Genomic DNA, 23,690 nt, shown 5'->3' with positions numbered 1-23,690 from the left:
GAAAAAGAAAACTAATGTAATAAAAGAATATTGGAAGCATATACCCTCTTTCATCATTTAAAAAACTTCTTTATAGACGAAATTTGTTTAAGGTGTCACATATTAACGCCTTAAAGCCCTTTCTCGACTTAACTCGAGATACTGCAATGTACAATTGTTCGTGTGTGAAAACCGGGCTTTGTAGATAAAAACCAATTTTAATAACATTGTAAAAATAATTATTTCAGTTATTTGTTTTTTATTAGTTAAATATAATTTTGTAAAAAACTAATTAATGACATCAGCGAGAGTCAATTTGATAAAATCGAGCGATATGATTGGTTAATAAGTCATTAGTTCAACTGTATTTTAGTATATATTAAAATAAAAATAAAATTAAATAGTATAATTACTATTAAAATCTCAATATATTTACATTTAATTTAATTTATTTATTTATAATTATATATATATATAGATATATGATAGAACATATTAAAATTAGTGGGTAAATAGTGTAAATCTGTGATGGAAAACAAAAAAGTGTAAATTAAAGTTAAAATTGAAAACAAAAATCAACATTAAGAAATCGAGAGTTGTAATTGGTCAATAAGTCATTAGAGCAACTGTGCTTTATTGTAATAAAAAATAAAAAGATTGCAAAATTATAGACCCTTCCAATTGCAATATACCAATATCCAATACTAACCCTTTTGAGAACTTCTCTCTATGTTCAAATTGCAAAACTTACAACTTGAATCTAGAAACCAAAATATTAAAAAGTAACTAATGAACAAACAAACTTTGAATATTGAAGGTTGACAAGTTATTATGCGACTTAGTACTCATAACCCAAATACAATTGGTCAAAATCTTGAAGAGTTATTTAATATATCCTTTTATAAATTGAAACAAAAATACAAACAAAAAGAAAAACATTTAACACATAGTAATTACAATAACTCATTTGTCTCATAAATCGCCGGCTAAACATTCAAACACGCAGCATCAATCATCACGAACAATAATATATACACACAGCCTCTTATTTATATCGATTTAAAACAAATCAACTTACCCCCGCATTCCCTCAACTTGATTCAATTCAATTCAATCCAATTATATACAAAACACACACACACACACACACAAAAACACATCTTTGTCTTGGTTTTATTTGTGGGTTTTTCAGATCTTAAATCCCCATTTGAGAGATCTTTATTCATTCAAGATTTAACATTCAGGTATAATTAATTATTTATTTATATAAAAAAAACCCAATTTTATTGGAGTTCCAAGATTTTGATTCTTGAGTTAATGGGTGTTGATAAATTGTGTAAAGTTTTGATTTTTATATCTGGGTTTTTGCTCATTGCTTAAGAACATGTGTTACATTTGAATTATATGTATATATATGTATATGTATGTGTATGTGTGTATGGAAATACATGTGTGTGTTGCGTGTAGCAATTAGGGATTTTGAATCCCATGAATGTTTCATGTTTGTGTTTGGAGTGTAGATTTGGTCGCGTTGACTTAGAATATGGTAGGCTTGACTTATTTTATAAAAAGTTGTAGGAAATATGAGTTGCTTTCTAGAATGCTTCATGTATATATTCATTTATCTTATTTATTTGTTGAGTTGCTGGTTTTCCAAGATTCCAGTTGCTTAAAAGGATCTTATATGCTTCAAAGGGGGTGATAGGTTATAAAAGGTTTTTGGTCTAATTGAACTTATTTACATTAGTTGTTGTAATACTCGACAGCAGGCTATGTTTGCGTTTGTACGTGATTTTTGCTAGACTATAATTGTCAAGAATGCTGCCTGATCTATCTTTCATCTTTAGGATTAGAACAGTTTACATTTTAAGTTTTTTTTCTGCACGATTTAAAAGGAATAGTTTTTATTGATTTAGAGATCTGTTACTGTTTTATATGATTAGTGTTTGTAATAACAATAATTGCTGTGATGTAGCTTTCAGGATCAGACGGATTTGATAATGCTAGTTTTTTTTTGTCATTCAGGTTTGGATAAATCTTGATTTTTAAGTTACTTGGTGAGGTGTTTCTTTATAGTTTTGGGCTCGTTACTCATTATTGAAAAAAAAAGGATTCTTAATCTTGTGGATTTAAGCGTGTGATGCTTGCATAGTATACTTTAAATGAAGTTATCAAAGGCGTGGCGTTTAGGCATGAAAGACATGCAACAAATCTTGCCCACGCATCGCCATCGTGGTCAATTAAAGAAACCAACTTGGATAATAGTGTTGGTTACATTGGTCTGCTTGTTTTTAGTTCTTGCGTACATTTACCCACCTCAAACCTCTGGTGCCTGCTATATCTTCTCAGCTTCTAGTTGTCAAACAATTTCTAGTTGGCTTCCACCTTCCGTAAGAGTATTAAGTGATGATGAGATTGCCTCACAAGTGGTTATTAGTAGCATCTTGAACACCCCTCCAATTGAGTCCAAAAATCCCAAGATTGCTTTCATGTTTTTGAGCGTCGGATCATTACCTTTTGAGAAGTTATGGGACAAATTTTTTCAGGTAGAAGACGTTTATTTGGCTATTAGATGATATATCCGTAGATGCTATTGTTGACACTTGCTTTCTGCGTATGTAGGGCCATGAAGGTAGATTTTCAGTCTATCATCATGCATCCAGAGATAAACCAGTCCACACTAGCCGTTACTTTTTCAATCGTGAAATTCGAAGTGGCAAGGTTTGTTTGTTTGTTTTTTTTTTTTTTTGTTTATCTGTACATTTCTTAACTGCTTTCAGTGCCATTCCTCTTTGTCTTGTTTCGTTCTCTTTGTTTTTGGATTTCAAGTGAGACTTCTGTTGGATGTACGTTTTGAAGTCATTTAGTGACAATGAATAACTAAAATCAAACAATGACGTATAGTAAAACTAGTTGCCGATTGTGACGGTGATGTACATATGCTGTTAGACTACCCACATCAGTGAACCAATCCAACCCGATTTTCAATTAAAAATTAATTTATCTCTCTTCCACCTATACAACCCAATCTAACTCAAATTTCCACTCCCATCCACAACCCAACCTAAACCAATTTTTTAATATATTAAAATGATTTATCAAAAAATAAACATTTTTTTAAATAGCTCCGTTTTCAATAAAATTTATGTCAAAATGTTCGCAATTGAAAAATAAAGAATACTATGCTTCTATATTTTTATAAAAAGGTTATAAAATGTAAGATATTAAAGAAAAACAAATAAGATTTATAACTAATTGTATACAATAAAATATAATAAAAGTATCCACCAATGAGGATACAAGATTGATGGCACAATCTTAGATTGTTTTTAAGTCTAGATTGATAGAGTTTGCAAGGAATTTTTTATTTTTACTAATTTTGTATTTCACAATCTCAATTAGAGTTCACGAATAATGATAGTCTTAAAACCTGGACTATTATTAGTACTTATAAATTGAAGTTTTTCAAGGAATTTACTGTTAAAATGACCAAAAGGATGCTACGTGGAAAAAGGAGGACCTTTGGTGAAATTGGTGTATAGTTGTATTATATTTGTTAAAAAAAATGGCTAAATAGGTAAAGTTTCTATTACCCTTAGATGATCAGTTTTGTTGAAGCTGGTATGAAACTGATTTTTAAACCCTTCAATTATCAGATAATAATAAAAAAAGCATTAAGGTAAGTTGACGATTTTATTTACTGTTAAACTATCCTTTTTGTTGTGTCTGGTATGGACTTGATCACCCCCCTAAGTGTTCATTTCCCTGTTCTTTTAACACATTTATGGACTCAAAATGTTTACTTCTACTATTAGTTTATCATTTGAGACACCACACCTCCGTAAAGAACCTAGTTGTAGTTGGAGAGCTTGTTATCTTGAAATACTTATATGAATCTTTTGTGCAGGTAGACTGGGGCAAAATTTCAATGGTGGATGCAGAGAAGCGGCTTTTGGCTAATGCACTAAAAGACCAAGATAATCAACACTTTGTATTGCTTTCCGACAGGTCAAAATCTCTCTCTCTCTCTCTCTCTCTCTGATGTTTCTTGGTCATTTGATTTTGTTATTAATATTCTGTTTCTTTTGCCTGTTTCAGTTGTGTACCATTGCGTGATTTTGACTATGTGTACAACTATCTCATGTACACAAATATCAGCTTCATTGACAGGTATTTATAATTCTTTGGTCAAATATGTTTTGTTCTAGCCTTAAAAAAAATATGTTCTGTTCTAAACATCAATATTATTATTACTTTTGAACTTACCTTTGAAACATTAAATGAAATTATTCTGGTCAAATATGCAGCAACATTAATCTCATTTAGGTAAGGGTTCTTTTGGTTTGGGTATCTCATAAAAAACACAATAATGTTCTTTATGTAGACAATTTGATGCTTTTTTACTCTTTCAGAACCCGTTCTTAAATGACATAAATTCATGTTCTTTCCAGCTTCACGGATCCTGGTCCTCATGGAAGTGGCAGGTACTCTGAGCACATGTTACCCGAAGTTGAGAAGAAATTCTTCAGGAAGGGTGCTCAGGTATAATCATATAGCCTTAGAGGTGCTTTTAGATCTATCAATAACTTAGCTTTTTTCTTTTTCTTTGTGAACTTTCGTCCTTATTGTCAATTAAGCCTTGTTGAATTTTGTGCAGTGGTTCACAATGAAGCGCCAACATGCAATCATAGTTATGGCTGATAGTCTCTATTATTCAAAATTCCGAGATTATTGCAGGGTGAGGAATTATTTACTTTTTGCTTTATATATTGCCAATGGATACCCCTTCTTTTTTGTCAAATTATTTGCCTTAATAATATAGCTTTAGATGTGTTTTTGATGCTTGATAGTCTTGTTTAAGCATATATTACGTTCTATGACTTGGTTGGAATGATTAATTTTCTACATGCGAAGTCTTGAATCATGTTATTTAGATATCTGATGTGCATCATTTTTGTCTCTTATACTACAGCCTGGTATGGATGGAGTCAATTGCTATGCCGATGAACACTACCTGCCAACGTTTTTCCATGTGAGTATAATCATGGGTTCCATTATATCCCAACTTTTTAGTTTAAAAACCGGTGTGATTCTTACGAGTATTTTTTGTGAATGTTTAGATGCATGATCCCAATGGGATTGCAAACTGGTCGGTTACACATGTTGACTGGTCTGAACAAAAGTGGCATCCAAAATCATACGAGAAAAAGGATATTACTGAACAACTCATCAGAAATATTACGGTATTACTGCCTTACTCTAGATACACATATACATTATTAGATAAATGAATTTTGACTCATATTGGTTGTGTTACTCTTGCAGTCTATTACTGAAAGTGTTCATGTTACGAGTGAAGAAAAGGTATGGGCCTGTACTCTCCCTAATTTCCCTCTTTTTACACTTATGGTTTCAAAAAGAAATATGCTCATATAGGCTAAAATATATCTTCAAATTGTGCAGAGAGAAACCATGATCATGCCTTGTATGTGGAACGGGGTGAATCGGCCATGTTACTTATTTGCCAGAAAATTCTTACCAGAGACTCTAGACAGCATGATAGACCTTTTCTCAAACTACACAGCTAAAACATAAGATTCTTACATCTGATTCTTTTGTTGGATCAAACAGCGTTTGGTTCGACCCATTTTCACATTGTTGTAAAGCTTATTTTACAGAGAGATGATGGTAAATGCTTAGAGTACATTTGTTACCTTTACGAGTTTAAGGGTACATTTGTGAAACTTTTGATGTTTTGAGTTAATAGTAACAGTTGGGAAACATTCGAGTTAATAGTGAAGAAGGGCATGAGAGAAAAAGGTTCATATGTTACAGTTTTAATTTTTACCCTTCATTTTGGGCATATTTGTATGATTTATGGGATCGACTTTTTTGGTAATTCATGACATGATTTTATACTCTTTCACAAAGATAGTCCAAGGCTGTTTAACTCTTTAAATTTTAGATATGCAAAATATCTAATATACCAAACTGCTTCTGGGGCAACAGAGCTAATGGGTCTTGCAACTTTGGGCAGATACTAATAGATTATGTATTGAGTAATACGTTTCTTATTTAGTCAAGATTTTTATTTCTATCGCATTGTGCGAATACGTGCTAGTTTTGAATGAGAAGTAATGTGTTGTTAAAAGCCTGTTTGTGAATGAGAAGTAACCTTTAAGGTTTAATTTTTCCATCTTAAAGAGATATCATCTAATTGAGTATAGAATATAGATTGTGATTTAGACAAACTTGAGCTTCAAAGGGGTTTTCCTTCAGGATTAATAGCTATGTTTAACGGAGATTGAGAGACAAGAAATTATGTACTCTGCTAAGAACTTAACTATCAGCCGGAGTGGAAAAATGTTTGCAAAAACACTACCAACGGGAAAACACAAATATAGATCTGAGTGACTTATTTGCTATATTAAACAAGAACAGATTGTATATTCGTCGGTAAACAATGTTGTTATACATTTAAAACTTAGATTTAACACAACAACAAATTAGGAGGTAATAATGTAATCACTGTTCACATCAACAAATTAGGAGGTAATATTATTAGTCGAAATAGAAAATGATTTACACATGAAAACATGTCTATAAAATATTAGCTATGAGCCTATGACATGGCCATCTACACATGTCCTCGTTGAAAATGGACAAGGTTCGTGTATGGGTGTGTCAAGCGTGTAACACTGTCTAAAAAGAAGTTCTTATCTAAAAACTAGAATTAGTAGTCATTACACTATAGAACTCCAATAAAAGCTTGTTCTTGGGCAATCGGGATTTGAATTTAAAGAGACGCACATTTTACCCTAAATGTCATTCAATGCCATAAATATCGTGCCGTTTGACGATTTATTTGGGGTTTTCCCTGTGAACTAATGCAATAACATCCTGCTCAATGGGTATAAAAACCTCATATGGAGTAAACATATTCTGACCAAAAACAAACGCTAAAAAAATAGTCATTACATTACAATTTACAAATATCAATATGATCAACTAACTTTGTTTGCTAGTTTCTTTCCAATTTTGTTTTATCAAGATCACTAAAATAGAATAAATCATATTTTATTTAACCTTAATTCAATCTAAAAGTTTCAGTATCCATATAATTGTTAATGTAAATTTTTTTTTTGAAAGCCATGCATCAAATGCTTATAAGAGTCAATGAAGTACAAATCAATTGATAATTGCTTGAAGTACAAATCAATTGATAATTGCCTGAAAATTGTAAAGAGACATTTTTTGTTTTTACACATAGGTTTTGTGTCCGAGTTTCCGGAGTGACAAACATGTGTGGTTTTTTCCTTAAGTTAGTAAAAGTTAGATTTAGATACTATATATTCTTTCCGTTCCATATTGAGTGTCATACTTTAACTTTTTAAGTGTTTTTCTTTCAACTTTAACCGTAAATATTTTTGTTCGTGTTATATAACACTTGATATAACATATATGAATATATTGAGTTTCAAATGTATTTTTCATTATTGTAACTTTCATCAACTAATATATAACACAAACAAAGATATTTATGGTCAAAGTCGAAAGAAAAAGACTTGACCAGTTAAAATAGGACAGATATAGTAACATATTTAACATATTTTTCTCATTGCTTAGATAGTTATTTGGGCATGTCCAAATGGTTATAAGTAGTGTTGTTTGTAATTTGGTTTTGTGATTAATATATTTTTCGCTTTTTGCCAAAAAAAAAAGAAAAGAAAAGAAAAAAGTTTCTATTATTAAATTGCATATGAGATTGAACGTGTTTTTTTTAAATGGTTTAATTGAGTAAATTATACACTATGTTTATTTATCGGATAGAAATGGTCTATCTTTACAACGAAAAGATCACTTCAACCAAAAAAGCAACGGAAGCCCCAAAGCTTTAAAATTGGTAGTTGGCCGCTTTGTCTCTTCTACCACAACTATCTCCTTATTTCATTTCGCAAGTAAACTCTTTATCTAATTCCATCTATATATATTTCCAAGATTATACACGCAATCTTTTTTATACAAAATTTTATAGGCGAGCGTGTGTTCTATATAGAGATAGAACCAAAGCTCTACATACTTATAGCCGCATCGACCCTGATTAAAAAGTTGTGGGTTCAAGTCTCATCAGACAGAATAGCACGTATCTTTACGCAAGATGGGTGCTTGTTTGTCATCCAAGAAATCGAAAAAGGAGGTGAAAATCAATACCATAAGAGTAGTCCATATGAATGGCTTATTAGAAGACTATGAAGATCCTGCAACGGTTGATCAAGTGATAAGCAACTTCCCAACACACTTTTTATGTACTCCGATGGAGATTTTCGAAAAAGGCTTAATTCCTCTCAAGCTAGACCATCAACTTCAAACCGGTCAAATCTATTTTGTACTCCCTAATTCGACCCTTAGATTTAACACGTCTCCAGATGACTTGACCTGTTTAACTAGGAAGCTTACAAACATAGCCAAAACTGGTAAATGTCCTGCAAAGTTGACCCCAAGATGTCCTTATGTGGCTAGTCCATTGTGTAGTCCACAAGCTACAAGCATAAACAAGTGTTTAGACCGCCGGGTTGGTGATAACGAAGAGGGCATGTTAAATTCGCCTAAATCGCCTCAATGGAAACCGATTTTGGATACTATTACAGAAGGTTAGTATCAAAGCAATGTATGCTGTTAGATTTTTGTGAAAAATAGTTTGTGAAAAAAATGTTAAAGAAAGTTACATTTAATAGAAAGTCATTGGTTTATATTTGTTTTTCGAATGTATATATATTTTGTTATTCTCATGTCTTTGAATTCAAGTGCTCGATACAACCGCTACTCACCAAGTCACCATTAATCTTTTAATGATTATTGTTAAATTTTTAAAAAAATTCCTAATCATTTTCCAATCATTAGTGATCAAACACTAGTCTTGAACCCGACAATTATTTAAACTTGTCTTACGCAATGGTGTAGGTTCATATCAGGTCCAAAACAAGTTATACATTTTAACGAGTGTATATGGCAAAACGTATAGTTTCAAACGAGTTTATCATTTTTTGTGGTTTATGATTTTTTATGTGTTTAATATTCAAATTAAATCAAAGGTAGCTGTCGCAAATAATGTCAATGGACGATGATAACAACTCCTTAGCCGGCTAACCTTTTGTGTATATCGTACTCAAAACTCAAAAAGCCGACAGCTGGCATGTTATGCTAGGATCATGGGGGTAAAGAAAAAACCGAAAATTAGATATATAAAACTAAACTGGAAAAACCGAAAACTTGAAATAAAAAACTATCGTTTTTTTTATTATTATTTTTTTTAAAACTGAATTCTTCAATTTTGTATTAAAAATGGACCCTTAAAACTTGAACGGAACCAAAAGTAAGTTTTATTAATTTATTTTTTATAGGGGTTGAGTATTGTAAAACAAGTATTAAAATAAATAAATAAGACAAAATTTTGACCCTTAGAGTATATTTTTTTTTTGAAACGTTCAAAATGGTGAGAGTTTGTTCATTCCACTCATTGGCACCTACATCTCTCAGGTAGGATATTATTCGAAATTTTAAAAAACCATGGAAGGAGGAAAACTCTTATTAATCTGTCAAACTATCCAACGATTAATAGATGCAAGTCTTGCCCCCTCAGGCCTTGAACATGGGTCTCCCCATATTCCAAACCTTCATCGGAGGATCGGAATACAACTGAGTTTTTTCCCTCAATAATTACACGCATTAATTATTTGCACATTTCATCATAATCTTTGAATTTAGTAAATGTACTATATCCTTGAGCTTTAGCTCAATAGTTGAAAGAGTATCCCCTTACAATAGGTCTCATTTTCAACCATTAGGGGACATAGGTATTAAGTCTCTTTATGAAGGTTTGGTTTGGGTATACTCAGGTTCATGACTGATGGGTCAGGGTTTACCCCTATTAATCGTCGTGTCTTCGGGTGGATTAGTGAGGATATGGATATGAATGGAATTTGCTTACAGGCAATTTATTCGTTTATTTTATTCACATAACTAATTACGAAAATATTTTGAATTCACAAACCGATTGATAATGCATCCATAATAAAAGTGCATTCATAACTATTTTATGTTATCTACATTTACAATAACGAATTTTCAATGACAAATTCGTCAAATAAACCTTTATGTTATCTATTTTTAATATTAAACAAGAATTGATCATGCATCCATAATAAAAGGGCATCCGTAAATATTTTATGTTATCTACATTTACATTATCGATTGACAATCGGCTAACCTTTGTTTATATCGGGTATGTTTGGCAGCAAGCTTTTAGGAGCTTCAAACTTTAAGTTTTTAAGAAAAAACTCATATTTATTAAAAAATTGTGTTTGGTAAGAAGAGCTTCAAGCTTTTCAATTGTTACAAAAAGCTACATCTTTAAACGCTACTCATGCTAGCGTTAACGACTAGCTACAAGCTTTTGGTGTGTTAATAACTTAAGTGACCTTCGAATGTTTCAGATTCTTCCGCTTTATGCTATTTTTTTCCCCCGCTTCATGCTATACTTAAATGGACCTTTTATATATCCAATCCAATATAAACATAAATGAGAGGCTACTTATCGCCTGTGGCTTCTAAAAGCTCTAAAAAAAAACTTTTTAATATTTTTTAAAGGTATTAGTTTTTATGAAGTTAAAGCTTTATGTATTTTATATAAGTAAGAAACACATTGAGTTTTTATTTTATATAACTATTTGAGGAAAAACTTTAAATATGATATGATATGTATGTATATAATGTTTATTATTAAATAATTATTAATGTGTATTTTGGTAATTTTACACATTTTATTAAAAGCTACAGCTATTATGCCAAACATCAAAATACATCTAACAACTTACAGTTACAGCTACCAACCACCAGCTAGTTTTGTCAAACATACCCATCGTACTCAAAACTCAAAAGGCCGACAGCTGGCATGTTATGCTAGTATATATCATGGTTTCAGGGGTAAAGAAAAACCCGAAAAATAGATATAAAACTAATTAAACTGGAAAAACCAAAAACTTGAAATAAAACCCATCGTTTTTTTTTTTACCCTTTATTGAACTTTACAATTTTGTATAAAAAACGGACCGCTTAAAACTTGAATGGAACCAAAAGTATATTTTATTTACTTATTTATTTATTTATTTTATATTTATCGCGTTTTACTATTTCATTTATTATATTTTTGTTAAATACAAGTATGTTATGTTGGAATAAACATGATTCGATTCGAGTGATAAAACATCTCCAATCGTCCTGTGGAACCTTTAAGTCCCAACTCAAGAGATGGTACTAACTAAAGACACCTCTATGTCAATGGTGAAAGTTCTTTGCAATATAAACACTGAACTGGAGACGACCAGTTACAGTGATTGTATACCAAGTCCTTGAATAGATTACTTAGTAGGTGACAAAGAGAAGACAATGCAATAAGTAAGTAAGTATACTAAAATGAAATGGTGAGACCAAGTTGTAATTTTCAAATGTATTTTATTTATTGGTACTAAATAAAATAAAAGGTTGTTGCGGAACCAAGATAATACATAAATTAAATATCCTAACAACCTATGAAATACAAATGATCTATACTAGGAAATTCTCTTTTAACAATCGAAACACTTAAAGTTGTGAAGTGTTCCCTTTTACGATTGAGAGAATATTGCACAAGTACACCAAAAATATTCCAAAAGTCTGAATATGCAAAGTTATATTCTTGTTGTGCAAAGACCTCTATTTATAGACAAAGTTGGCATTGGGAATCCAACTTTGTCGTATAAATATGGTTGACAGCATTTAAGGAAACTAAGTGAGTTCCTTTGAAATGCTTGATAAGGTAAGTCAAGACATTACTTTATCTAACCTGCTTTATGCACTTTTGTACTTTAATCATAGACAAATGATATTGTCTGTATAAAGCTGCATAAAGCAAAAAGGTCTTCCTCGTAAACAGTGTAAAGCATTGTAAAGGCTTTAAACTGATATTCTCCAGTTTCGATCTGAGTAGAATGCCAACTGGGCTTCGCTGCCATTGTCATTATCTATCTTCCATTTGTTGTCTTTGACGTCACTTGGAATGTCTTTAGTTCTGATCAAATCTCAACTGGAGGAAGTCTTCAGTTGCATAAACTGTACGTTGCAACTGGACTTCAATATATTTCTGGACAAATCTTCTGGTCTCCAGATCCAACTGGAGACTGGCCAGTTTGGACGAAACTGGTTCTAACAAATTCCCCTATTTGTCTTGAAATATTGCCAAGTCTGTTCAACTTTTTGTAACTATACAAGTGTGAACTTGAGAGAATTGAGTGACTAAATCTAATCTAGTTTCCAAGGCATTTTTATAGATCATTAAATGCCTTGATTGTTTGTTTTTTGTTTGTTAGATTTAATTTGTTATCTATCTTGTGGTTACAATCTGGTAACTTGTATATACATGATAAAATTACAAAAGTTACAAGACAATAGATAAAATTACAAAACAGATAACTGAAGAAGATCTCAAGCTGATGGCCCTTCACCACTTCTTCTTCTCTTTGCAACTGAAGAGATGGGTTGTCTATCTTCAAGATTAAAGTTCAATCTTTTCTCAACATCTTCTTTGAACTTGATCAGACTTTGAAGTACATAAACCCATCCCTTCTCAATCTTATTCTTGTGCTGCCTTGCCTCCAGCAGATTTAACATTTTAACATGTTCAGAATGTCCATATTGATGAACATCTGGATTCTCAGTTGTGAGCTGTGGTCCCTTGAAGTATTGAATAGTTACCACAAATTGCCTTCCTCTAGGTTTGATTATAACTTTGATTTCATTGATTTTTCCTGGATGATATCTTCGCTGGAGAACTTCATTTAAGTATGCACGTGCGTCAGACTCATTGACCAGTTTGATCAGTGCTCAGTTTTTGTACAGCAGCTCGAATATCTTCAGTAGATGGCTCATTGGGTTCCACCCAAGTTCTTAAATTTGCATCCCTTGACAAAGGTTTAGGCTTTGACTTGCTCTTAGACTTGGGTGGTTTCAATACTTGTTTGACCTTCTTCAATATTTGCTCAGTTCGTTGGAGAATCCCCTCAGTTCTTGCTTCCTTTGCCTTCTCCACTGATATATTTAAATTTTTGGCATCATGCTCAGCTTCATCATCAGGATAGTCTTTGTCCAGATGGACTTCAATCATGTCATTCACAAGTCCCACTATCCTTGGGTCACTTTTGACCTTCCTGTATTGCTCCAGTGAGGTGCCTAACAAATTAGCATCATTAACATCAAGTATGCCTAATCCTTGCATTTGAACCCTTGAGACGAGCAAGTTGGCCTTCTTTTGTTTCTTTCTTTCATTAATTGCATTTCCAATTCTGGCCAATCTTTTGCTGTCAGATTCAGTCACTGGAGGAAGCTGATCAGGATCTCCAGTTTCTAATAAGGGTATACCAGTGGCCGGATGGGCAGATTCATCAATTGCAAGTGCCTTGCCCTTATCCTTCTTCCCCTATCACCAATATCCCCAAATTCTTCAATAACTTGCATACTAGCATCAGTACTGGCAGCGACAACCAACTCTTTTCCAACACTAGAGCTTGGAGTTTCAATGTGAGTGCTGGGAATGTTTACAGTTCTTTCCCCCTTGGCAGCTTCTAGTCCTTTTCTAATTGCATCAAAATCTGAAGGACTGGAGGGTAAGCGATCTAGAGGTTGCTATGATCCCATGGTCTTGCACTCCTTGAAAACTCCACATATCATACGAACTGTCTTCCAAAGATGATTGACCTCTTGTGACTGAACCAACACATTGCCATTTGTTTCAGTTTGGCCAGCCTGAATAGCTTTAAGTATAGTCAACTCATCTAGGGAGAGCCCAGTTGTACCAACATTCTTCACCACTTCCTCATCTTTTGTTTTGCCAACTTCAGTCGTCAGATTCTGTATTGCAGTGGAGTGTTCAGATACCTTGCTGGCCAGAGTATCTAGACTGCACCTCAACTGATGGATCTCAGATGTAATGGGAGTGAGATCAACCTGGGGCGCTGCAGTCTTGGTGATCTCAGATATCACCCTTTCCATAAAGTGTTGTTCTCTAGCACCCAAGGTGTCTTCTATCTTTTGACCAACTGAAGTGGCCAACTGGTTGCCAAGCTCAATCACATCCAGACCAGGTTTTTCAATAAGTACCTTAACCTGTCTTTCAAGTTCGTGCAAATCAACCTCTGAAGATTTAACAGTTGTGTTCAGCAGGTTGGTGATAGATGATGTGACTCCAGATTGAGTAAGTGCAAAAGCCTCCCTTAAAGATGTTGTAAGTAGATTGGAGGAATTTACCAACTCATTGAGCTTGTTAAATACCAAGTCCTCATTTGCAGAGAACTTATTAATCCCCAGGTCAACCACTTTGACATTAGTAATGTGTTCCTTCTGGTACCTGGAGAGGGACTTGGTATTTTTGTCAAGTACCTTTTGAATATTCTCAACCCTTGTAAGAAGGTTTTGGATATCAGATTGAAAGGAGACAAACTGGCTATCCAGTGACGGAAGGGCAGGTGTCACTGGACCAGTTTGAAACGCTACAGGTACAACTAGAGGAGGTGTTACAAGTGTTGATCCTCCAGATGTAGTAGCACCAGGTGAAACAAGAGGAATTGTTGAAGAAAGAAGGGGAAGAGATTCAAGTTGACGTACAGGCTGAGAATGCTCAGGTATGTACGCCGGCGACGGTGGGGTTAGAATGTGTCTATTTCTAAGCACATTCATGGAAGAGAGGAGTTGTCTTGAGGCGAATTGAGGAATTTCTTGTAGTGAGGAGAAGTTAGAAGGTGAAACTGAAACTGGTAGATCTAGGGGTTGACCAGAAAAGGAAGGAAGCTGATCAGGTGCTGCATCAGCCATTTCCTGGTCAGAATGTGTCTCATCCGAATCCGAGGATTCAAGCTGAAACTTACCCATACTCATGCCTAGATCCATGAATGATAGGGGTGGCTGAACAGGCTGTTCAGACTCCTGGTGACCAGTTCCAGTTGCCTGGATTGTTTCACCAGTTAGGGGATCCATTGCCGAAGCATCTTCTCCCTGGAAAGAGGTCACTGGTGCCTCAACCACAACTGCTCGATCCTCAGCTGTAGTATCATGGGCCATAGAGTCTGGAACCTCGATCTCTGGCTGTGAATGACCAGAAACTTCGTCAGTTCGTGCTACAAGTGTGTCAGAAGTATGGATCTGCAAGTTAAGTGCTGTCACCGACTCTAAGTTGGGCTGGGCTGACCCAATAACATCTTCACCACTTCCTCCTGCAGCATGTTCGGAAGTGGTTGCCTATAGTTCATCCCTTTGACTGTCTCCAGCATCTTTTTGGGAAGAGGCTGGAGGGTTGGCAATGGTACTATCATCATTGGCATGATCTGACAGTCTCCTAAGGCGCCTTTTTGATGAACGTTTTGCCTTTGGAACTACCTGGACACCTGTTGGGAGGTCTCCAGGGTGAGATTTTGGTGGAACTGACATGCTGGAGCTGGTGGGGAAAGACTGCTGCCCAGGTTCGGCAATCGTCACAGTACCAGCAGACGAACGGGTGGGTCCCTCATTATTTTAAGGCCCACCCAGTAGTCTTTCTGACTCACCTTGGACTGGTGCATCAGTTTTTGAGAATGCCAGCTGCATTCTACTTGGCATCTGGACCTCTCCAGGTGAGGAGCAAAGAGAGTCCAAGTTTCTAAGCATCTCTGGGACAGTGTAAAGTGACTGAGTATTGTGACAAGCATCACTGTCCAGAGACAAGAATCTGGAGAAGGGTATGCATAATCCCCTGTTATCCTTCAACTTCTGCACAAAACTTCTGAAAATAATTTCAGCAAAATCCACTCTAAGACCATTCCACAAGCAGTAAGCCATCTCTGCTTGGGTAGAGTTAATCTGGTCAAGCCCACCTAAACTGCCTCCCATACTTTCCACTAGATGAATGAAGAAGTATCTCCACGAGGGTGTGAGTCCCTTCAATGTCATGGCACCTTTGGTTTTCAGCACCCCATTCTCCAAACATTCTTTATTTCCCATGTCAAGGAGTACCTGGCGATAGTTAATGTTTTGGGAAATGACTACTGGAGTCTCACCTTCCCTCCAGTAGTTGAGATGCAGAGCATCTCTCACAGTATCCGCTGTGATGGTACACGCAACTGTTCCATCCTTGAGAGAAAAAGAAATGGATGAACAGTCATCAGTGAGTTGTGTAGTGTACCAGAATTCACACAAGTAGTCATGGTACAACTTGTGTGGATTAAGAGAGAAGGTCGCACCAATGGGAGAATCCAGAAGAAAATGTTGTATTCTACCGATGAGAGAGTCGGATGTTTGAACCCCTTTCAAACTAGCCATGGGATTATTAGGGTTCAATTTAATCAATTTTGCCTCAGGGGCACCATGTGCACAATTTAATTGAGAAGACGGATTGTATGGAACATTGAGCAAATTAATGTCTCTGCTGTGAGAAGATTTGGGAGCCATTTGATTATAAATAAAGAAACGATTGGAATTTTGATGATTAGGGTTTTGATAATAAGTAGAGAGAAAGAAGTAATTGTTGATGATTGGAATTGAATGAAAGAATCTGAAATGAAAGTGAATAAGTGAAAGTAAATACAGGGTATTTATAAGTTGGATTCACAATCCCAAATATTAAAAAGAATATTTTATTATCAAAAATCAAAACTTTTAGATATTTTGTTAAAAATAAGTTTGAATTTTGAGCCAAAACATTCAATTCCTAGTGTCAGCATTAAATGCTACGATGGCTTATATACCCACTCGCCCACTAACTTTTCACAATCCCAATAAAAGTACATCCTTTTACAACATGGTAATGACACGTCAAGTGACAGTTGTGAGTGGGTTAGTACACTCGAGTATTATCACGTGTCACACAACTGACCAAGTATTCTTACCGTTATGAAAATCTGGTTAACCTCCAGTTTGAAGACGAGACAAAACATTTACACTGGGGAAACACTCCAGTACCAGTTTCAACTGGAGAACTCTCCAGTTGCAACAGCAATTTAGTAAGAAAAATGTTTTGAGTCTTTTCCTCCTAAACATGAGATCCATTTGATCAAGGACTGGTTCTTGAGTACATCATGGCGTTCAATCTCCAACCAATCAAGGATCACCTGAACCATCCTCAACTGGAGGGCCTTACCAGTTTAATGAGGATTTAACATGCCTAGTTCGCTGATGAGATGTTTAAAGGTTTTCTCATCAAGAGGTTTTGTAAAAACATCAGCTAACTGTTTGTCAGTGGGAATGAAATGAATTTCAATATCTCCTTTCATAACATGGTCACGAATGAAATGATACCTGATGTCAATGTGTTTTGTTCTGGAGTGCATCACTGGATTGTGAGATATTGCAATCGCACTGGTGTTGTCACAAAAAAATTGGGGTTCTTGAGTACTTCATACCATAATCAAGTAACTGGTTTTTGATCCAAAGAATTCGGGCACAACAACTGGCCGCAGAAATGTACTCTGCCTCAACAGTTGACATTGAGACTGAAGTCTGCTTCTTACTGGTCCAACTCACCAGTTTTCCCCCCAGGAAGTGCCATCCTCCAGTTGTTGACTTTTTATCAATCTTACAACCTGCATGATCTGAATCTGAACAACCCATTAGATCTAACCCTGAGCCTTTGGGATACCAAAGACCAAGGCTAGGGCACCCTTTTAGGTACCTGAAAATGCGCTTAACAGCATGCGTATGTGATTCTTTTGGGTTAGCCTGAAATCTGGCACATAAACATGTTGCAAACATTATATCTGGTCGACTTGCAGTTAAGTACATCAGTGAACCAACCATTCCTCGATATTCTTTTTGATCCACTGGTTTTCCATTTGGGTCAGACTCCAAATTTAAAGGAGCTGCAATAGGTGTGGTTTTAGATGGGATTGAATCAAATTTGTATTTTCTTAACAAATCTCTGACATATTTTTCTTGGTTGATAAAGATACCATCCGAGGTTTGTTTAATTTGTAGACCTAAGAAAAACGTTAATTCTCCCATTAAACTCATTTCATATTCAATAGACATGATTTTTGAAAACTTTTCACACATTGCATTATCAGTTGACCCAAATATAATGTCATCAACATAAATTTGTACCAGTAAGATATTACTTTTTTCTTTTAAGATGAACAAGGTATTAGAAAACCTTTTAAGATATTACCTTAGAAGATATTTGGTTAAAGTGTCATACCAGGCTCTGGGAGCTTGCCTAAGACCATACAATGCTTTGTTCAGTCTATATTGTAAGGTGCCCTATTGTTGCGTGGATCGTAATAAGACGTGATTCGTTATGTCAAGAGTACGGAATCCTCTTGAGATAACTAGATTGCTATTGCCTTTTGTTGATTAATAAGCAATTAACCAACCCAAGGAGATGCACAAGGCTTGTGGTTTGTGTAAAAGAACACACGAAGGAACAAATAACCTTAGCTCATAAATTCGTGAATATCTCTCAAGAGTTCGTAAATCATTAACCTAATTTCGTAGATTAGGTCTTGTATTTATACTAATTACGTATTGGATCGTGTGGGCTTAGGCCTTAAGTACGTATTAGGCCCGAAACAATAAACAATCGATCTGCCTCGTGCTGACGTTAGCACGAGGTTGTTCCTACATGCTGATGACGTCAGCACGAGGGACGACCCATTGTTCTTTGTTTGACTTCGTTTGACTCGTACATAACATCCAATCACCGTTTAAGTGTTCTACGACACTTATAAACCTTGATTCTATGTTCTTGTACCTGCAAAACAATATATAACACACAAATACAATATAAAACTTAAACATATATAATATTGAAGTTCAAACGTAATCATTAAATATCAACACAAGTTCTTATTTAAATGATTACACACAAGTTCCTAAAAACATAAACGATAATCAAATCTATGTTGCGATTGTCACAACGAATCTGCATCTACATATATACCCAGTGAGGATGCTTCTCATCAATGAAGCCTGGAGTCTGTTTAACATACACTTCTTCTTCCAATGTTCCATTAAGGAATGCACTTTTGACATCCATCTGGTAGACTTTGAATTGCAGATGAGCTGCATAAGCCAAGAAAATTCGTATGGCTTCAAGTCTAGCAACTGGAGCAAAAGTCTCATCAAAATCAACACCTTCTGCTTGACAGTAACCCTTGACAAACAATCTGGCTTTGTTCCTTACAACATTTCCATCTTCATCCATCTTGTTTCTGTAAACCCATCTAGTTCCAATAGGTTCCTTCTTCAACCCTGGTGGACAAGGAACAAGTTCCCATACATTGTTCCTTTCAAACTGGATAAGCTCTTCTTGCATTGCTTCTACCCAGCTTGGGTCTTCCAATGCCTCGTCAATCTTCTTTGGTTCAATTAGAGATAAGAAGGTGACGTTCAAGCATTGTTCACTTGTAGCTCTTCTAGTCTGAACCCCACTACTTGGATCTCCAATAATCTGCTCAATTGGATGAGCTTGTGTCCATTTAGTGTATTGACTAGGTTGGTGTATAACAATATCAGTGCAAGTAACCTGAGGATCCTCCACAGTTGTTGAGACTGGAGGAGGATCAGTCCAGACTTCTTCAATATCATCATTAGAGTCAATGAGGTCACGATTTGCATCGTGAAATTCTTCAGTTGAAGGCACATCAACTGGAGAACTTTGAGTCTGAACTGGTTCTGATATTGGAGTGGCAGGAACATCAGATCCAATCACCAGTTCTTGTGGTAAATTAAAACTGGTGGAGGGATAAAATGAAGTGTCACTGGAGTTTTTCTTCTGTGCAACTGGTTCCAAGTCTTGATGACTGGAAACATATTTTGGTGTAGAAACTGACTGATGAACTTGATCAGATGCACCAAAATCAACTGGAACAACTGGAGATAAATCAAGGTTTGGTCGTTTATTGATTGCTTCATTTGATTCATCAAATGTGACATGAATTGTCTCATGAACCTTTTGGAGTCTATAATTATAAACTCTATAGGCCTTTCTGATATCTGAATAACCCACAAAGACAGCTTCGTCAGCCTTTGCATCAAACTTACCCAACTGACTGGAATCGTTAAGAATATAAACTGGACAACCAAATACATGGAAATAACCAATATTTGGTTTACGATTCCTTAGGACTTCATAGGCAGTCTTCCTATGTCTTTTGACATAAATTGACCGATTCTGGGTGTGACATGCAGTTGCCACAGCTTCAGCCCAAAAACTGGTTGGAAGACCTGATTCAGATAACATACTTCTTCCAGCTTCAATCAACGTGCGATTCTTTCTTTCAACTACACCATTTTGCTCTGGAGAACGAGCTGAAGAGAAGTTTTGAGAAATGCCAGTGTCATTGCAAAATGACTCCAATTCTTTATTTATAAATTCTGTACCGTTATCACTTCGCAGCTGACACACTTTCTTGGTATGCTTGAGCTCAATTCTTTTGATGAGAGAGATAATCTCACCAGGTGCATCACTTTTTGATGTGATGAACACCACCCAACAGTATCTGGTGTATTCATCAACCACAATTAAAGTGTACCTTTTCCCAGCTTTAGTTTGAACATTCACTGGACCAAAGAGATCCATATGTAGCAAGTGAAGAGGTTCAGTGATGCTAAAGTTTTGCCTAGTTTTGAAACTAGCTCTTTTCTTCTTGCCCATCTCACACCCTGGACATGGCCTCTCCTTTTTAAAGGAGATTAAAGGTATCCCATCCGCCAGTTGCTTTCTAGATAATTTATTGATGTTTTTGAGATTTAGGTGGGATAACCTCTTATGCCACAGCCAGTTGGTGTCCTCATCAGCTTTTGTATAGAAACAATGCTCTTTTGGAGCTAGTTCCATGTCCATTATGTACACATTTCCTTTTCTTGGAGCAATCATTACCACTTGCCAATCCTTGTTAAAAATGGTGCCTTGTGCAACATCGAACAAGACTCTGAAGCCATCATCACGCAGTTGACTTACACTGATCTGGTTATAATTTAAACCATTTACAAATGCAACTTTAGTGAATTTGACTTGTCCATTGTTAAGCACACCATATCCTTCAGTTTTTCTACTACCATCATTACCAAAAGTCACTGTCGGTCCGTCTTGGACAGTGAACTCTTCCAGCAGGGGCTTACATCCTGTCATAGTCCGTCCAGCTGCGCTGTCCAGATACCAGATATACTTCTTTCGATCGCCCTGCACACCCATAAAATTATTAGTTGTTTTTCTGAACCGATCTTTTCTTGATGGATTCACTGGACTTCACTTGAGAAGTCACAGCTGATTGTTGAAGGGTGGAACTGGAGGCTGAATCTGGAGTTTGTTCAATTACTTCAGATCCATGAGTAAAAACAATTGGTACTTGGTATTTTCTTCCCTTTCCATTTTCAGTTTTGTTTCCAGATAGAACCTTTTGCTTTTGTTTAGACTTAGAAAGGGTTTTGACAATTAGTTTCTCAACTGAAAGAGAAGAGGCTCCTTCCAGATTTTTGATTCTGGCAGTACAACTCTGAACCTGCCTAGACAAAAGTTGGAGTTGACTGTCCAGTTTCAGTAAAATGTCATTTTCTCCAGACACCTGACCCTTGGACTTTGGTTCAGTTTGATTCTTGATCTTGGGATTCTTGGGCTCCTTTGACTTTTGAGGCAAAGGCTTTTCACAAACAACCTTTTTAAGTGGAGCTTTAGCCTGATTGGCTCCAGTTTTAACCTCAACTGGGGTGATTTTAACAGATTCAGTTTTGAAATTCTTAGGTTGATCATAAGGTGTTTCAACCTGAAGAGATGAAGGTAATGCATGGAGATCTGGTATGGCAGCTGCCATTTGAAGATCTCCAGATTTCCATGCATTCTTTTGGGCATCAATTGTTCTTTAAAAAGCATCATAATTCTTCTCAGATGCATTAACCTAGGACTTGATAATCTTTTTTTCTTTCTCAAGATCAGATTTTAAACTTTGATTTTCAAGTTTTAATGCTTCAATTTTCAAAACTGATTCTTTTAAATCCAACTGGACACTCTGCAAGTCATTCAACTGGGGTTTTACATTGCTCAATTCAGTTAAAATTGTTTCCAGATATCTTTCACTATCAGTTCTTACAGTTTCAACAAACAATAAATCACCATTGAGTGATTCAGCAATGTCCAGCTTCAATTCAGGGTCATCCTGCTTGTCGTAATCACATACCTTTTTTAGAATAATGTCCACCCATCTTCCTGCAATGACATCATCTTTCACCCGATGTTGCTGTTGATCTTTAAGTGCCATAAAATACATATCACTAATCTCTTCATCATCATCAGATGAATCATCAGAGATTTCCCACGTCCCTTCAGTGGTTGCCATCATGCATTTATTCTTTTCTTTCTCCTTTTCAAGAGACAAGAGGGCAATTTGTGCCTTAAGCTTCTTATATTTAGCTTTATATTTATCATCAGGCACATTGTAAGTTGGGATAAGGGGACTAGATTGATTGCTCATTTGACTAGACCTGCAATCCTTCATAAAATGACCTTTCTTACCACACTTATAGCAGGTAAGATTGGCCTTGTCTAGAGAGTTGGAGCTGGAAGCATTGTTGGAACCATTGAATCGATTAGATTTGTGCTTAAACCTATTAAAGGTTTTGGCAATCATGGCTACCAGGTCATCATCGTCAGTTTCATCACAACCAACACTGGTCTCAGTGGTTAACCCAGAGTTCAGTAAGTTGCTTAACATCTCCTTCATAGAATGTAACTGGACATTCTTAGAAGAAATTAAAGCAGCACAAGGTTGTCCAGTGAAACTGGTTCCCATGGAACTTTGAGCATGGTTTATGGCATCCTGTTCAGCCACAAGTCTTGCATCATTGTTATCCTCTATGAATCTAAAGGCTCCATAGAGAGATGCAAGAGTGTGACTGTCCAGAGTTTTACCTTGTCTTAGGACAAGAATCATGTTTTCCCATTTGGATGGAAGAACATCACATAATTTCTCAAGAAGAATGTCTTTGTCTTTTTCAATACCCAACCCTCTTAACTGATTGATGAGACTAGTGAATCTGGTGTAAGTACCAGTTAGACTTTCATTGGGTAAAGCAAAGAAGGATTCATACTTCTTGTTCAGAGCAACCTTTCTAATGACAATGGTGTCATCACCCCCTTCAAACTGAATGACTAATTCATCCCACATTGCCTTGGCACTGGGAAACAACACAAGTGTTGGAATTAAGACTTCAGGAACTGCAGCAAGAATCATGTTTTTCAGTCTGGTATCCAAATCTACCAGTCTGCGATCCTCATCTGACCAGTGGTCTTCTGGTTTTTCTCTAGACCCTCTTCTTCCAGTTGGATCAAGAAGAGGACTTACCCCAAGAGACATGGGTATATAAGGTCCATCCTTAAGGATTTTTAACATATACCTTTCAATCCCACCAAAATGCAGCAGCATTTTGGCCTTCCATGTCCCAAATGTTTCACCATTCCCATCAAATTTGGGAACAGGAGTATTTGAGTAATGTACATGGAAATGGTTTGGGGCATTGGGAGGAGGTGGAGGAGGATTGTTATTAGCATTTTGATTAGGTATGATATTGTTAACATTAGTGTTTTCATCATTTCCAGGACCATTCTCACCTTCAGTAGTAGACATCTTAGCAGATCTAGGCAATTATGTTAGCCTTCTGCTCTG

The 23,690-nt window shown here is 35.6% G+C and overlaps 2 protein-coding genes across 2 annotated transcripts; both read left to right on the top strand.

Annotated features, from left to right (window-relative positions):
* The first annotated feature begins 920 nt into the window (after positions 1-920).
* LOC122592379 (glycosyltransferase BC10-like) lies at positions 921-5,909 on the top strand. The gene is made up of 11 exons (XM_043764593.1): positions 921-1,223; positions 2,005-2,525; positions 2,602-2,700; positions 3,887-3,987; positions 4,078-4,149; positions 4,431-4,521; positions 4,637-4,717; positions 4,952-5,011; positions 5,100-5,222; positions 5,305-5,343; positions 5,443-5,909. Exons 2-11 carry the CDS (start codon positions 2,142-2,144, stop codon positions 5,572-5,574), a joined length of 1,182 nt encoding a protein of 393 aa, XP_043620528.1. The 5' UTR covers positions 921-1,223; positions 2,005-2,141; the 3' UTR covers positions 5,575-5,909.
* A 2,004-nt stretch (positions 5,910-7,913) lies between these two features.
* On the top strand, positions 7,914-8,748 carry LOC122594139. The gene has a single exon (XM_043766612.1). It carries the CDS (start codon positions 8,138-8,140, stop codon positions 8,633-8,635), a length of 498 nt encoding a protein of 165 aa, XP_043622547.1. The 5' UTR covers positions 7,914-8,137; the 3' UTR covers positions 8,636-8,748.
* Positions 8,749-23,690: the final 14,942 nt, after the last annotated feature.

The sequence above is a fragment of the Erigeron canadensis genome, chromosome 3 (assembly GCF_010389155.1).
Source record: "Erigeron canadensis isolate Cc75 chromosome 3, C_canadensis_v1, whole genome shotgun sequence".
Taxonomy (NCBI): domain Eukaryota; kingdom Viridiplantae; phylum Streptophyta; class Magnoliopsida; order Asterales; family Asteraceae; genus Erigeron; species Erigeron canadensis.
The sequence above is the reverse complement of the archived record's forward strand: the minus strand, read 5'-3'. Positions and strand labels throughout refer to the sequence as shown.